At 49.4% G+C, this 17,527-nt stretch overlaps 1 protein-coding gene across 1 annotated transcript; it reads left to right on the top strand.

Annotated features, from left to right (window-relative positions):
* Positions 1-5,269: 5,269 nt before the first annotated feature.
* DONSON (DNA replication fork stabilization factor DONSON) lies at positions 5,270-16,950 on the top strand. The gene is made up of 9 exons (XM_073584614.1): positions 5,270-5,668; positions 6,733-6,804; positions 13,365-13,565; positions 14,039-14,217; positions 14,388-14,566; positions 14,809-15,028; positions 15,271-15,469; positions 15,830-16,036; positions 16,321-16,950. The coding sequence occupies exons 1-9, from the start codon at positions 5,348-5,350 to the stop codon at positions 16,456-16,458; spliced, it is 1,716 nt and encodes a 571-aa protein (XP_073440715.1). The 5' UTR covers positions 5,270-5,347; the 3' UTR covers positions 16,459-16,950.
* The last annotated feature ends 577 nt before the right edge of the window (positions 16,951-17,527 follow it).

Below are 17,527 nucleotides of genomic sequence, written 5' to 3'. Positions count from 1 at the left end.
GTCCAAAAGCTGGTGGTCGAGTCCCATTGTCCTCCTTCCAAAGCCAGACACAGTCTGAATGAAGTGTCCAAATTTGATGTGTACCCAATGCCTCGTGTTGATGAACTTATTGACAGGATTGAATCTGTAAGGTACATTGCCACCCCTTGACCTGAAGAAGGGCTACTGGCAAATCCCATGTCCCAGAGTGCCAAGGAGAATATACCAGAATGCCTTTCGGACTACAGGGTGCGCCAGCCACCTTCCAGATGGCCATGGATCAGATTTTTAGCTCCCTTTAAGAAGTATGCCGCAGTTTACCTCAATTATATAGTGATCTTCAGCCTAGACTGGGGTAGTCATCTACCAAAAGTACAGGCGATTCTGGATGCTCTGAGGACGGTGGGGTTTATCATGAATCCAAAAACGTGTGCCATTGGGAAAGGAAGAGGATGAGTTCTTAGGCTACATTGTCGGGAGAGGCGAAATCAAGCCACAAGTAAACAAGCTTGAGGCAATCCAGAAGTGGCTGCAGCCACTTTCCAAGAAACAGGTGAGAGCGTTTCTTGGTATTGTGGGATATTACCAGTGATTTTTCCAAAATTTTGCCATGATTTCTGTCCCACTGACAGATCTCCTTAAAGGCACCAAACAGAGATGGCATTTCAAGGCCTGAAGCTGGCCATATGTTAGCAGCTGCTCCTGGTCGACCGGACTTCAGTAAATAATCTTTGGTCCAGATGGACACTTCAGAAGTCGGGTTGGGAGTCTTACTGTCTCAAGAGATAAAATCGTGAAGAACATCCCATCCTGTATCTGAGTTGAAAGCTCTCATCCTGAGTGAAAAATTATGCCATTGTCGAGAAAGAGTGCTTAGCCAGCAAATGGGCCGTTGCTACGCTGACATATTACCTACTTGGTCGTAGGTTTAAGCTCTGAGGTGATTAAGAGAAAAGAAGGGTAAGAATGGTCCGGTGACTAGGTGGTCTATGCCTCCAGGACATTAGATTCCACGTAGAACATAGACACAGGACGTTGCACGGTAACGCCGTGCTTTCTCCAGAATTCCCTGTCTGGTGTCTGAAGGTGCCAAAACCCCCAACCTTGGGCAGAGGGGGAGGATATGTGACAGGGCACTGGCAATGTAGTTGAGGGGAGATATGGATCTCGAAGATTGATATCTTCTGTGATGTGAAAACCCAGAAGTTTCTCTCCAGCATGTTATGTGCTCAGAGGGGTTAATCGGCCATGAAAGGGTTGTTTTTTTTGTGAGCAGTTATAAGAGATGGGTGGGATGGCTAAGACAGCCAGGCCAGCGGATGAGAGCACCTATTGACACTCGAGTCTCCATACCATGCTACTAGTTTAAGCCCTTTAACCCCCAAGCTTGTTTTCACCCTCATGACCAGACCAAATTTTACAATTCTGACCACTGTCACTTTATGTGGTAATAACTCTGGAGCGCTTCAACGGATCCCGCTGATTCTAAGAATGTTTTCTCATGACATATTGTACTTCATGATAGTGGTAAAACTTGTTCGATATGTATGGTGTTTATTTGTGAAAATATGGGGAATTTGGTGAAAATTTCACAATTTTCAAACTTTCAATTCTTACACCTTTAAACCAGAGAGTTATGTGTTAAGGGCCTGTCACACTAAGCGATATCGCTAGCAATATCGCTATAACATCACTGGTTTTTGTGACGTTATAGTGATATTGCTAGCGACATCGCTATGTGTGATACTTACCTCCGACCGCTCCCCCGCTGGTTATCGCTGATCGCGCGAGAATGTCCTGGACTGTTTCTCGTCGTCAGCTTCCTGCTGGGCTGCCTGCTGTGGCGCCGAGCGACGCGTGGACGCGGGTGGGAGGACGCAGGATCGCCGTGTCTGACAGGTAAGTAGCGATCCCAGACCCCTGCGATGTCGCTGGTGAGATCTGCCTGTGTGACAGCTCACTAGCGACCACTTAGCGATGTACCAGCAATCCTGACCGCGTCATATTGCTGGTGCATCGCTAAGTGTGACAGCACCTTTAGGCGTCGGGTTCCTGCAGCAGCTCAGCGCGAATCCAGAGCTTCACATTCTGCGGTTTCTCATTGTCTATTGACCGCAGAGGAGATTGCTCAGCAGTCTCAGCGTCCCAGACACTCTGCCCAGACCTGTTCTGTGGGTCTGGCTGTTGCTGCCACCTTTGGGTCAGCAATGCAGGCTGCTTTGCAGCAAAACGCTCCAGAGGCTAAGTCCTCTCATCGCGCTACTGGGCATGCTCACGAGACGATCTCCCATTGGAGGTCGGGAGTCACATGCTCAGGTCCTTCTCCTGATCTCATTGGTCCATCTCAGAGATCTGGAAGGTCCCGGAAGCGCACGGCTATAAAAGGTCCGCATGACCGCTTGGTCATGCGCTAGTATAGTCTCTAGTTGCTACTGTGTGAATGATGATGGATGCATGAACCTGTGATTGACTCATTAAGATTCCCCTCCCTCTGATATTATGAGTGTGTATAGGGACTTAGCTTTAGAGTCAGCACCAGCCAGTGGCAAGCTGCAAGCCACGTTAGCATCCTCCACAGTGCTAGCGTCCGACAGTGCGCCTGCAACCGGGCATTGGCGATTAGCGGCCGTGTCTCTCGCCGCGCTGCAGCTCCTCTTGGCGTCCGCAGTTGCGACGCCGCACGCACCTAGGGCCCAGCTCCTGTGACCATATACCGTGCGTGCACTTCTATGAGACCTGTGAGTCCAACAGGCTCCACATTTATGTTATTGTTTTAGGCGTCTCTGTGAACCTAACAGAGTACGCTCAGCGCACACCGGGTGATGTCTAAACCGCGTGCAATATACCGCCACATAGCGCGTCTGCCATTCTTTAGCAGCAGTGTTAACACCTTCTGCACGGTGGATCCCGAGCGGCCAACGCACTTCATCATTTCTTTATTTAGTGCGTTCCGCCGTTCCTAACATTATGTCACACAAAACAGTTAGTAAATTATTTCCCACATGTCTACTTTACAGCAGCACAATTTTGGAAACATAATATTTTTTGTTAGGAATTTAGAAGGGTTAAAAGCTGATCAGTGATTTCTAATTTTTGCAACAACATTTTCAAAACCATTTTTTTAGGCACCACATTACATTTGAAATGACTTTGGGGGGCCTATTGAGGAGCGAGAAAAGCTGTTTGCCCCGTTCCTAATTTCCTATTTTTTTTGCATGTTTGTCATACTTTAATGTTTCAGATCACCAAACAAATTTACATATTAGACAAAGACAACACAAGTAATCACAAAATGCAGTTTATAAATGAAGGTCTATATTATTAAGGGAAAAAGAAGTCCAAACCTACAGGGCCCTGTGTGAAAGTGATTGCCTCCTAAACCTAATAACTGGTTGGGCCGCCCTTAGCAGCAACAACTGTACTCAAGCGTTTACAAAACTGGCAATGAGTCTGTTACAACGCTCTGGAGGAATTTTGGCCAATCATCTTCACAGAATTGTTGTAATTCAGCCACATTGGAGGCTTTCCGTGCAAGAATCGCTTTTTTAAGGTCATTACAGCGTCTCAACTGGATTAAGATCAGGACTTTGACTAGGCCACTCCAAAATCTTAATTTTGTTTTTCTTAAGCCATTCAGAGGTGAACTTTCTGGTGTGTTTGGATCATTGTCCTGCTGCATAAACCAAGTGTTCTTCATCTTGAGGTCAAGAACAGATGGCCGGACATTCTCCTTCAGGATTTTTAGGTAGACAGCAGAATTCATAGTTCCATTTACCAGAGCAAGTCTTCCAGGTGCTGAAGCAGCAAAATAACATCAGACCTTCACACTACCACCACCATATTTTACTGTTGGTATGATGTTCCTTTTCTGAAATGCGGTGTTATTTCTACACCAGATGTAATGGGACATACACCTTCCAAAAAGTTCAACTTTTGTCTTGTCAGTCCACAGAGTATTCTCCCAAAACTCTTGGGGATCATCAAGATGTTTTCTGTCAAAACTGAGACGAGTCTTTATGATCTTATTGCTCAGCAATGATTCTTGTCTTGGAGCTGTGCTATGCAGACTATTTTTGTCCAGTCTCTTACATAAGATGGAGTCATGAACACTGACCTTAACGGAGGCAAGTGAGGCCATATACAAAACTGTATACATATACTGTATACAGCATCTAGGGGTTAAACTGCCGGGCAGCTAGAGCCGGGTGTCAGCTATGATGTTAGCTGGTGGCAATACAGCGAGCACGCAAAATCACCATGAGGTGCCCAGTAGGTCCAAGTATGCGCTGCTATCCCCGGGCTGCTTTCAGATTTCGTTTTTTGCTCCCCTTCTTCCTAGAACCATAGCTTTTTTTATTTTTCCGTCAATATGGCCGTATGAGGGCTTGTTACCTGTGGGACGAGTTGTACTTTTCAATGACACCATTGATTTTTATCATGTGATGCACTAGAAAAAGGTTAAAAAAAATTACAAGTGAGGTGAATTTGCAAAAAAAAGTGCAATTCCACAGTTTTTCTTTTTTTTTTTTTTAATTCAAATATATGGTGGTATTATTTATATGTACAGTATACGGTGGTATTTGTGTATACTGTATATAAAGGAATTAAATAATAAACCAGTATGGTGATGTGACATTTGTGTGTACGTGTAGTGATGTCAGAATGTTTTTTTTTTTTTTTCTTAAAAATGGTTCTTTTTATGAGAATATTCCTTTCCTGCAAATAAATGGGGAAAAAGCATTTACATTTAAAGGTGCTGTTTTTTTTGTAGCTTAAATGCATGTATTTGGGGTTAAAAGTTTTAATAATTTATTAAACCATATTTTACCATTTGGTTATTACAGACTCTTTATTTTCCTGAACATTCAATTCTGATATCGTCTGTAGTCATAAATCAGCTGAGAGGAGCTCAGAAAAAAGACAGGTTAAAGAGTTACAAACTCCTTTGTCAGTTCACCAAAATGAGCTCACTGATGGATTCCCATTTAACTCATTCCAGCAGTGGACAGTGCAACAAAAGGCAAATGGTGCAACATTTTTATTGAAACCCATTACAAAAAAAAGTGATATTTAGCCAAAAAAAATACAGGCAATAACAACAAAAAGTAATATTATTCTCCAAAGGTGGACGACCCCTTTAACACTTTCAACAAATATCAGGTTATATAAATTGAATTGTGATCATGTAGCGAGCGACATCTGCTGGTGGTTGTATGTAATGCACCATTATTTATAAAGGAGAAGCAGTGACCTCTGGTGGTGACTGGCAGTATTGGCGGGGCGTTCTTGACTGACGTCACCAGGGAAAGCGCGCCAGATTCGGAATGTGCAGCTGCCAGCCGGTGCGCAGATCCTCAGAGCGGCCGCCATGTCCTCCGAGAAGTTACCCGGCTACTCCCCAAGCTTCAAGAAACCCTCGGAGATCCTGCGGCTGAGCCGGCGCCGGAGCCGCGGTGAGGCTGCAGTCAGGACAGGCCTGTTTTCTCCTGGGGAGGTGACTAAGCGGGTTCCAGGAGTCCGGCCGTTCTCTCCGGGGCCCCAAAGAAGCGGGAGCGGGCCACTGAAGCGCAGGAACCCGTTCGCTAGTTTAGAAAACACGGTAGCGGCAAAGAAAAGAGCGGAGAGTGCGGCGGAGTGCTGCCCGCAGGAGAGCTGGGCCCTGCCGGCAAAGGAGCAGGAGAACCTGCAGGTGAGCGCGGAGGAGGAGCGCCCTCTAGCGGCGGCGGACTAATATGCGCACTGCGGGGCCAATAACATTTCAAAAGAGCAGGGTTAGAAGGGAACCAATCAGAAACCGCCACGTCACGATCCTTCACTGCTATTGGCTTATGGGTGATCATGTGGCTGCACCACGCAGTTCTCTCTCAGGTCCGCAAGCAATCTTGCTCCACATTATAAAAGCCTTGTTCCCACCTGTGCAGATGGATGTTGTCAGATATTACACTTTTGCAGCTTACTGCTAGTTACAATTTGTAGACATTTTTGAGATATTACTGTCACTTTTTTTTTATTTTTTATTTTGTGTTTCCTAGGAGACCGACTACCGCTGCTGTCTGTTAGCACTGTGCTCAAGCCGGTGGAGCTTAAGGAGGTAACAGCGATCCTGGTCTGCTTCAGAACCCCGCTTACAAGCTCAACACAAAAAAACAACCTTGTAAGCGCTAATCATGTTTTCCTGTCTGGCAGCGGTGGTCGGTCTCCAAGGCAACAAGCTGTACGCAAGTGTTAATATCGCAGGAACGGCCGTCGTTTTTCATAGTATTTGATGCGGGCAATGAGATGTCAACGCGGGCGAGTCCTTCACAGGGGGGAAAAAGGGGGGGGGGGGGTATGACACCTTTATTAGTCTTAATATTGGTGCCCAAGAACACTTAAAGGGGTTGTACAACACTGGCATATTGACTACCTATCTTTGAGCTTGATGGGGGGGGGGGGGCTGTTTTTTATGACGGTATTGTTCTCTGCCCAATATATTTCCTCTATCCACAAGATGCGTGATAAATGTTGGATTATTGTACGTTGTTCAGCTTCTGAGACTTCTACTAATCCTGACAGTAGAGCAGTAGTGAGCGCGTGCGACCACCACCTCTATGGAGCAGCGGTCGCACATGCTCAGTAGTGCTCCATTCATACCGGGCAGTTGAGGAAACAATTCACTATACCTCCACTTCCTGTGTGTTCCGGGCAGGACGGGGGACACTTCTACGGAGATCTCCGTCTTATAAAATCTGACCTATGACTTCTGTCTTTCAGCATCTTTCAGCTGAGGATGTGATTTGGGAGGAAAGTCTTCACTGTGAACCTGCGGCAACTACAAAACCTCAGGTAACTGCGGAACGAGATGTAGTTATTTCCCGTGCGACTTATGGAGGTCGTCTTGTATTTATTGGGCTACTTTCACACTAGCGTTTTTCTCGTTCGCCTTATTGGGGGACACAGAGACCATGGGTGTATGCTGCTGCCACTAGGAGGCTGACACTATGCACAAAAAAGGTTAGCTCCTCCTCCGCAGTGTACACCCCACCGACCGGCAGGGAATTCCTCAGTTTAGCTTAGTGTCAGTAGGAGGTGGACACGGGTCTTTCATTAGACCCATATCTACCTCGTCGTGCGTCGTTCCTTTACAGGTTCTACGGAGGGATACAGAGTGAAAAGTCACATCTGTACTCCCACATGGAGTCTGCGAGTACGGCGTGTACTGCCACCCCGTATCCTTGCAGTTCTCCGCGGCAGGACCAGCCAGACGGACGCCGACACCAAGACGTGCCAGCGACTCCAGGGGTCCTTGTCGCCAGTCTCCCTCCCACTCGCCTGTCGGTTGGATGAGATGCAGGAGTTCTTCAGTCCCAGGTAACGGATCGGGGATGGGTGAGTATGGATTTTTTATTTTCCTGGCTGCCCATTCCCGACGGACAGGGGGTGCGCCTCTTCAATGGCACAGGGAGCGGGCGCTGCGGTCACCCGCAGTCGCCCTACTCCCATAGGCACACCATGCTCCATATTGCTGGCCCCCGCGTTCCCCCCTTTCTGGGGACAGGGAGTACAGGGCCTCTTCCTCTCCTTCTTCCCTTGGACGCGGCTTCCGGCGGCGGCGTCCTTTTTCCGACCTCCGCGCCGACCCCCTGCTGACAGGCGGCCGCCGCAACTAATTTAGGCCCCGGCTTTAGTTCGGGCCTACCGCAGCGTCGCGGCCACGCCCCCCGCCCCTTTCTTCTAAGCGGGCTTCTCTCCCGCTCTTCCCAGGCCCTCCCACCGCCTGTCCTTCACCTGCCCAGCCTGCTATTGGCCAGAGGGCAGAGAGTTGTAACCCTGTGGTGTGCTCCGCCCTCCCTCCTCTCCTGGACGCGCGCTCTTTCTCAGGCAGGCGCCATTTTCCCAGCCTGTCAGCCGGACACCAGCTCGTCACCGGATATCACCATCTGCCAGCTGGTTTTTCGCTCAGGTGGTCTGTCGGCCGGATTTCGCTCTGACCCGCATCCACTGACAGGTCGCAGAGCATCGCTTCTGGGGACACCGGACCGTGAGTAGCTCTGCACTGCAGACTGACCCTTCTCCGCCCTCTGTCCCCCAACCTTCCGGCACTACCTCAGCTTTTCACTATGTCTAACTTCAGCCTGACGCCGTCCAGGGGCCATCTACTGCCCCAGGTGAGGGTGAACCCCCCCACGCCTGGCTGGGCCTCCTCTCTATCTCAATCAGTGGCAGACCTCACCAAGGTGTCTCAGTCCCTGGTGACCGTTCTGGATACGTTGCCCCTGGACTCTTCGGCAGGGCCAAGCAGGTCCCAAGTTATTCCATCTGAGTCAGCCAGCGTTAGTCGCAAAAGACCCAGCCGGAATCCTCTCCTCGCCCCATCTCACCGCATAGCCCTTCTCAGCAGCCTCCCACTCGGGCCGCCTCTCCCGAGTCAGGTGAAGCGCTTTCGGACAGGTCATCTGAGGGGATTTTAGAGCTGGATTCAGACCAGGATGCAAACATGAAGTTCACAGTGCAGAACCTCATTGCAGCGATCCATCATACCTTCGATATTGCTGACTCCCCTGCGAAATCCTCAGATCAGGAGGTTTCGTTCAGACGGGCAGAAACTCTCTCCAGGGTATTTCCTTTCCATTCCGAGTTTGGAAAGATTTTTACCAGGGAAAGAGAGGATCCGACCAGACGCTTTCAAAGAGGAAAGCGTCTCGGCGTACTCTATCCATTCGCTAAGGAGCTCACGGACAACTGGTCTGCTTCTCCCTCGGTGGATCCGCCCGTGTCCAGGCTTTCCAATAATATGGTTCTCCCGCTTTCAGGTGTGGCGTCCCTAAAGGATTCTAATGACAGGATTATAGAATCCCTGGCGAAGTCTGCCTTCGAAGCGGCTTCAGCGGCGGTATGTCCAAGCTTGGCTTCTTCCTGGGCAGCAAAGGCCATAGCCACGTGGGCAGACTACCTTCGTCAGGGCATCTTGGATAAAGCGCAACCGGAGCGTTTGGCCGATCTCGCCAATCAGATCTTCCATGCGGGGGTCTATCTTCTTTCCGCTTCCTTGGATGCCGCATCCTGCGCAGTTCAGGCGTCAAGCAACGTAGTTGCAATTCGACGTACAATTTGGCTAAAGGCCTGGCAAGCGGACTTGTCTTCTAAAAAGTCCCTCACTAACCTGCCTTTTCAGGGGGTGTGCCTCTTTGGGTCCCAATCGGACCAGATTATTAAGGACGCCTCTGGAGGCACGAGTTCACTCCTCCCTCAGTCGAAGCCTCGCAGTCCTCCACTAAGGCGTCAGTTTCGACCCTTTCGGGCTTTCCGCCGTTTCAATACGGCAGACAACTCCAGCCAACAGAGACCGCAGGCTCGCCAGGATAGAAGGTTTCCTTCAGACCCACTCCTTCCTGGTGATCCCACTCTTCCCAGGGCAGACCGTCCAGATCTAGATCTGGACAGTCTACTTCAGCATGACTATCGTCGGGCACTCGAGAGGTCCTTCCAATTGGGAGATCGGCTTCCTTCAGGGACGTTTGGCTGGCCTCCGTAGAGGAAGCTTGGGTCAGGGAGGTCGTATCCTCAGGATACAAGATAGAGTTCGTCTCTCTTCCACGGGATCGTTTCTTCGAATCCCAGCCTCCAAAAGATCCAGCCTTGATCTCGGGGTTCTCTACGGCTATCGCCTCTCTCCTCAGTTCCGGGGTGATTGTGCCCTTTCCCGAATCGGAGCGCTTCACAAGGTTCTATTCGAACCTGTTTGTAGTGCCGAAAAAAAAACAAAAAAAAACGGCGCAGCTCGACCCATCTTGGTTCTCAAGCCGCTCAACAAGAGGGTCCGCCTTCGCCACTTCCGCATGGAGTCGCTTCGCTCGGTCATCGCTTCCATGGAGGAGCAGGAATTCATGTGCTCAATAGACATCCAAGATGCCTATTTACATGTTCCAATTTTCTCCGGACATCAGAAGTTACTGCGTCTCGCGATTCGGCAGCACCACTACCAGTTCGTCGCACTGCCCTTCGGTCTTGCCACCGCTCCCAGAGTCTTCACTAAGATCATGGCTGCGTTGTTGGCTTCATTGAAGGTCAGAGGTCTCGTTCTTTTCCCGTACCTCGACGATATTCTGATCAAAGCTCCCTCATTTCAACAGGCTCACCAAAGTTTGTCAATCGTCCTGGACACTCTTTCCAATTTCGGGTGGATCATCAACAGGAAAAAGTCCTCTCTGATTCCTACCCAACCTCTGGTCTTTCTAGGCGGCCTACGGTTCGACACTCGTCGGTCAAGGGTCTTTCTCCCACAAGAGAAGATTCTCTCCCTGCAGCAGGAAGTACGATCGCTACAGATCACACGACTCCCGTCCCTCCGTAAAGCCATGAGGGTCCTGGGAAAGATGGTGGCGGCGATAGAGGCAGTTCCCTTTGTCCAATTTCACGCCAGACCTCTCCTGCAGGCCATTCTGTCGAGGTGGAACAGATCGCCTCTGTCCCTGGATTGCCCTGTTCATCTTTCATACCGGATCAAGCGGTCCCTCAACTGGTGGTTGACGTCGCCTCTCATTCTATCGGGTCGTTCCTTTCTTCCCATTCACTGGCAGATAGTAACAGCAGATGCCAGTCTCCTCGGCTGGGGGGCAGTGTTCCGCAACCACACGGTTCAGGGCCGATGGTCGGATCGGGATTCAGCTCTGCCGATCAACGTCCTAGAGATTCGAGCGATCCATCTGACTCTCGTTCACTGGGAGAAACTCCTCAAGGGACTGCCTGTCCGGATTCAGACAGACAATGCCACAGCGGTGGCGTATGTCAACCGCCAAGGGGGGACACAGAGTGTCTCAGCTCTGGCGGAGGTGTCCAAGATTCTTCTTTGGGCGGAGATCTCCGTTCCGACAATCTCCGCGGTACACATTCCCGGCGTAGACAACTGGGCCGCCGATTTTCTCAGCCGGGAGGGCCTCTCGGCGGGGGAGTGGTCCCTACATCCGGAGGTGTTTCTTCTGCTCTCCCGTCGGTGGGGCACCCCGGACGTAGACCTCCTGGCGTCTCGCCTCAACAGGAAAGTCCCACAGTTTGTTTCCAGGTCTCGAGACACTCTGGCAGTGGGCGCCGACACTCTGGCCGTTCCTTGGTCGCAGTTCGAACTCCCCTACCTGTTCCCTCCCCTGCCTCTTCTGCCCAAGCTGTTGAAGAAGATCAAGGCAGAAGGAATTCCAGTCATTCTCCTTGCCCCGAATTGGCCCAGAAGGTCTTGGTTCGCGGACATTGTCAACCTTCTCGCGGACGCCCCCTGGAAGCTTCCAGACAGAACAGATCTGCTGTCTCAAGGTCCGATTTGCCACCCCAGTTCTCGGCCGCTCATTTTAACTGCGTTGCTGTTGAGACCGAGGTTTTGAAACAAGCAGGATTTTCCAACCAAGTAATTCAGGCCATGATCCGAGCCAGAAAGCCATCTTCTTCCAAGATCTACTACCGTACTTGGAAGGCCTATTTCACTTGGTGTGAGTCCTATGGCTTCGCGCCCATGCCTTTTTCGCTCCCTTCAATCCTAGCGTTTCTTCAGGCAGGACTGGATGCGGGGCTTGCCCTCAGTTCCTTGAAAGGTCAGGTTTCGGCACTGTCCATTTTGTTTCAAAAGACGTTGGCTTCCTGTCCTCAGGTCAAGACCTTTCTTCAGGGCGTGGCTCACACGGTTCCGCCGTACCGGGCGCCCGTGGATCCATGGGACCTTAATCTGGTTCTAGGGGTTCTGCAAGGTCCTCCCTTTGAACCTATCAGAGATATTTCCCTTTCTCTCCTTTCTTGGAAGGTAGCCTTTCTGGTGGCCATCACTTCCGTCCGGCGCGTGTCGGAATTGGCAGCTCTTTCTTGCCAATCTCCCTTCCTGGTACTTCACCATGATAAGGTGGTTCTACAGCCTCCGCCCTCTTTCCATCCGAAGGTGGTGTCTTCGTTTCACCTCAAGGAGGAGATCGTTCTGCCGTCCTTCTGTCCGAGTCCCGCTCATTCCCGAGAGCGGTCCTTCAACAAGCTGGATCTGGTTAGGGCGATAAGGGTCTATCTGTCTAGGACGACTCCCTTCCGAAAGACAGTCGCTTTTCATTATTCCAGACGGGGCGCGGAAAGGTCTCCCGGCGTCAAAGGCCACTGTTGCTCGCTGGATCAAATCGGCAATTTTGGAAGCCTACCGAGTTAAGCGTCGCGGAGCCCCTCCGGGATCAGGGCCCACTCTACTCGGGCAGTGGGTGCCTCCTGGGCGGTACGCCACAGAGCTTCTGTGCTGCAGCTTTGCAAAGCTGCATCCTGCTCATCGGTTCACACGTTTGTGAAATGCTGCAGAGTCCACACCTACACTTCGGCGGACGCCAGCCTAGGTAGAAGGATTCTGCAGGCGGCGGTGGTGAGTCCGCTGGCCTGATGGAAGTTTGTTTCCCACCCCAGGGACTGCTTTGGGACGTCCCATGGTCTCTGTGTCCCCCAATAAGGCGAACGAGAAAACAGGATTTTTAAGTTGCTTACCGTAAAATCTGTTTCTCGGAGCCTTCATTGGGGGACACAGCACCCTCCCAAGTTCTACAACTCCTGTCCTTATGTTTGTTGGTTATTTACAGTTGAGTTGTCTGTTCTGTTTTTCAATCTATTCTGTTGCTTCTCCTACTGCTTTCTCACTAACTGAGGAATTCCCTGCCGGTCGGTGGGGTGTACACTGCGGAGGAGGAGCTAACCTTTTTTGTGCATAGTGTCAGCCTCCTAGTGGCAGCAGCATACACCCATGGTCTCTGTGTCCCCCAATGAAGGCTCCGAGAAACAGATTTTACGGTAAGCAACTTAAAAATCCTGTTTTTTGCGCTGTGACTCGTGCACATTCCAAACGTTTTTGCATGCGTTTGCTATTTTTTTTGCGCATGCGATTTAACCAGTTTATCGCCTTATTACTATTTATTTATATAGTGCCATTCCATGGTGCTCTACATGAGAAGGGGGTAACATACAAAGTTATAGACATCGTTAACAGTAAACAAATTTACACTGACAGACTGGTGCAGAGGAGAGGGGACCCTGTCCTTGCGGACTTACATTCTACTTACATTAACTCTAAAAACACATGCGATTTTAAGTCCGTGCGCATGTACTAGCACGCGCGATCCCATAGACTGTAATGTTGTTTTTTTGCGCTAATGTGCGCATTCATTTTTTGGCAGCAGTTGGGCGCACAGAAAAATGCAACATGTTGCGTCTGGCGCTCCTGGGTGCACACCTGGAAAGATGCAGCGCACGAAAACGCTCATGAACGCGTACAAGCGCTATACCATGTGCCCGCCATGTTAAAGATAGGGGAGCAATGCGCACGAGGCGCAGCGCTAAAAAAAGCAAGTGTGAAACCGGCCTTACCGAGGTGTCTCCTTTTTCTCGTATTGTTCCCATAGACTCCGGAGAAGCCTATTCCGACACCCGAGCCATGTAAAGCATCGGCCACGTACCCCGCAGACTGGAGTCTGAAGACGCGCCTGCTGTTCACCTCTTCTCAGCCGTTCACCTGGACTGACCACTTAAAAGCCCAAGAAGAAGCTCAGGGCCTCGTCCTCCACTGCCGGGCGTCTCCAGTCAGCCTGCCGCACAGTATAGCGGTAATGGAGGACTCCACTTCACCCAGTTTGATATGACACGTGTGTGGGTGCTCTCCCACACTTGTCTCAAAGCTGAGACTTGAGTTTCTTAGTCCCTCAGGGAACCTGCTATAGTTTGATCTCTTACTATATATTTCAGTACCTCAGTATTGGCGTATACAGTGATGCCACAAGCTGGGATCCTAGACCGAAGATATCAGCCATGTTTACCCATCAGCTTCCATCAATCACAGTTGACAATTGCATTTAAATGGCTAACAGCAGTGATCGGAGTATGCTCCAGACGCTGATGTTGCAGGCAGATGTCGGCTGTGTTCTCAGCCGACATCTGCCACGTACGGTGCAGGCTCAGCTCTTAAAGGCCTGTGATGAAAATCTGCATCACATATTGTTAAGGGGGGTTAATGAATTTTGGTGTAATAATGCAAATTTTAATTTCTTTCCTTTTCCATATTTTTAACGTGACCTCACAGGAGCCAAAGTCGTCCACCGATCTCCGCTGCGCTTTCCAGCAAGCGCTCGTCTACTGGCTTCACCCCACCTTTCCATGGCTGCAGCTCTTCCCCAGGATTGGTGCCGACCGCAAGATGACAGGGAGAAACAGTCCCTGGGCTCAGGACGAAGCTCTGCAGCAAGTGCTAATGAGCGAGTGGTAAGTGGTCGGTCCTGTATACATCTGCAGGGCGCTCACACAGCAGACGCCGCCGTCCCCCGACCGATCCATGTCTGTCCGGTCCCGAGTAATGTCGCCTCAGCTGATGCGCCCTGCGCTGACTTTCCATGGATGAATCCAGACCAACTCTGATCCTTCTTTCCCTGCAGGGCTCTTAGTTTCACGTCTTTGTATAACATGCTGAAAGCCAAGCTGTGCCCATACTTCTACGTCTGCACGTATCAGTTCACGGTGCTCTTCCGGGCAGCCGGCATCGCGGGGAGTGATGTCATCACGGCCGTCATGTCTCCAACCACACGAGGCTTAAGGGAAGCGATGAAAAATGAAGGTAAATCGCCAAACCAGATCACACTGACTGGGTACGAGCTCATTACCAAATCCAGGAAGCCATCATATGGCGCCATCCTATACTGTAGCGCTGCACTTGCTCCTCATCACACACACGGACTCCCGTCACTGCAGTCTCATTTCCTCATCACTATTTCATTAAAATACACAACTATTTTACTTCTGGTTCAGTGATTTGTAACAAGAAAAAAACATTTTTTTTTTTTTTTTTTTCCCCTCAAGGAATCGATTTTTCTCTCCCACTCGTGACAAATGACCCCAATAATAAAAAGACCAAAGCCTCCGAATCAACGTGTGAATCTGATGACAAGACTCAGGAAACCGGGCACGAAGGCGAGGAGTGTGCACAAGTGGACAGCGACGAAGATGAAAGTTTCTCTTGGTTGGAAGAGATGGGAGTTGAGGACAAAATTAAAAAGCCAGATGCGATCTCCATCAAACTGTATCCTTCCCTGGTAATGCCGAGCTTGCGGTCCACCCCGATCTGTGATATTGGCGGTATAGACTGTTTTCCAGGCTTAATTTTTTTTCTCTGCTATAATACGAGTTTCTTGCACAAGAATACATGATAATTCTTTGGTATTCCTACATTAAGCATTTATTATTGCAGACCCCAGATCTGAACACTTTCTCTAGTTTCTTGACCCTGTGATGATGTTTCTACCTTAACTAATACTGTAACAGCCGCAAGGAAAAAAATGAAGTGAAGTTGGATCACAGACCGGAATCTGTCGTATTGGTCAAAGGTGCAAATACGTTCACGTTACTCAACTTCTTGATCAACTGTAAGAGCATTGTGGCCGCCGCAGGTCCGCAGGCAGGACTACCACCGACGCTGCTCTCACCAGTGGCTTTCAGGGGAGCTACGATGCACACCATGAAGGTGAGGGTCCCTAATGTTTTGTCATAAGACTTTTTAATGTATATCTGCCCTGATTGGGGGGGGGGGGGGGCACTTTTTCGTATTGCCTCAAAACTACAACTCTCAGCATGCCCTGCCAGCTTTCACAGACTGTTGGAAGGTGTAGTTTTGCAATAGCCGCAAGTTGGCGATCGCTGGGTTAAGGGAGGAGGACAAGTATGTTGGATCATGCAGCTCGCTCTGAGTAACAGAGGGGGATCCAAAAGGTGGGATCACAACTATGATGTCCGGCATGGGGAATATGGAAAATAGGGGTTTTTTTTTAATTAAGTTTAAGAATGGAGTGTCTAGCGCTGTAGGTCACATCCGCTCTCTCTGCAGGTGAGGACAGTCAACGTGAAAACTCAGGTGCGGTCTGGATATAAAGATCAGTTCAGCTTGGAGATTACCGGCCCGGTGATGCCACACACGGTGCATTCTCTGACGCTGCTGCTTAAGGCCGCACAGAAAGGAAGCTTTTCAGCATCTCTTTACACACACGAACCAACGACCGTCTTCAACACGGCCATCCATCCCCAAAACTGCAAGGTGAGTCGCCTACAGCAAACCAATCGTTGTTTAGTAGGAAAGCGTCCAAATCTACGTTTACTGCCTGTGGCCACTCCATGACGGTCTCTACTAATAGCGATGGAAGGGATAAAGGTCCATATAGCGATAAGTACTGCAGACCAGCTCCATTCACGTGACGCTGCAGAACCCATGCACGGTGGTGGCCATACGCGTTCCTGCGCAGAGTAGATCGGATGAGTCTTCACTTTATTTTAGGTGGAAAACTCGCTCACTGTGATCTATGATCTTTCCTCGTTTTCTAGGAGAGTGACGGTGCAGAACTCGCACATTGTGGTCTTCATCCGCTCACGCTAGAACAATTCACCCAGTTATCTACGCTGGGAAAGTCTTCACTACGTCATTTAGAGCTTAACGACTACAAATACTCTTGGAAATGTTGATCGCTTCCCGAACTGAAGCATGGACGGATTCACAGTGTGTCGTCTGCGCTCGCTGCCAGAAAGTTCTCCTTTCTCACCAGAAGTGTTAACCTGGTCCTGAGACAAAGTGGTGATCTATGGAGGAAAAGAGCCGCTGAAGGTGACGCGTCTCTCGCGCCTGCGCTGGAAGTGGGAGCAGAACACTCGGTTTTTAGCTTTTTAAATGATATAATCCATGCCTTTCGTTTCGGGCTGCATGTCGCCCTGGTCGGCGGCAGAAATCCCACCCTGCTGACGGCCATTAGAGGTTGCAAGTTGTTGACGCTCGTGAATGTTACTGTGGATTTTTAAAGTTATAGGGGGGAAAAAAAAAAGAATTCTCATGTGACTGCGAAGTCATATTTTTAAGTGTTTTTTTTTTTTTAAGTGATGTCACTGCCAGACTGAATTTTAATTATTTTATATGTGATTGATCATGGATATGATATATCTATTAAACTCGTAAAAGCTTTACTATTGTTATATTGGTTCATTGTGGTTGTCGTTGTAAGGAGACAAATACTGGGGGAACCTCCACATATGATGTCCCATTATAAATCCATAGACACTTTTTAAGGCGATCCCCCTCTAACGGGTCCCACACTGGTTTTCTACAAGATATTGGAGATTTTTTTGCAAAAAAAATGTATACCAAGCTGCCTCACCAACGTCAAGGTAACCCGAATTGAACCAGTACCTATCTAATGTATTTAAAACCTGAACATCTGAACAGTGTCTAATATGAACAGGATTCAGACAGGCCGCTCCACAGTATGGGTTTATGGTCTGAGACAGCTCTTTTGTGCACATCACACAGGAGAGGGGTGGGGTCTCCCAAACCATGCTAAGCAAGGAAAAAACGGAATAAAAACAGTGTTCACACAGAAAATGCAAAGCGTCCAGCTGAACCTATTAGTGACGCCCATACTATTAGATCAGGCGGGCCAGCCAGTGCTAAAAGATGCACACCATGTGAACAGAGGCCACAGTTTACAGAGCCATCTGGGCCCAGCTGCACCCTGAAAAAAAAAAAAAAAAAAATACAGTGCAA

Source organism: Dendrobates tinctorius, unplaced genomic scaffold, assembly GCF_039654945.1.
Source record: "Dendrobates tinctorius isolate UK_male_01 unplaced genomic scaffold, ASM3965494v1 ptg000084l, whole genome shotgun sequence".
Lineage (NCBI taxonomy): Eukaryota > Metazoa > Chordata > Amphibia > Anura > Dendrobatidae > Dendrobates > Dendrobates tinctorius.
The sequence above is the reverse complement of the archived record's forward strand: the minus strand, read 5'-3'. Positions and strand labels throughout refer to the sequence as shown.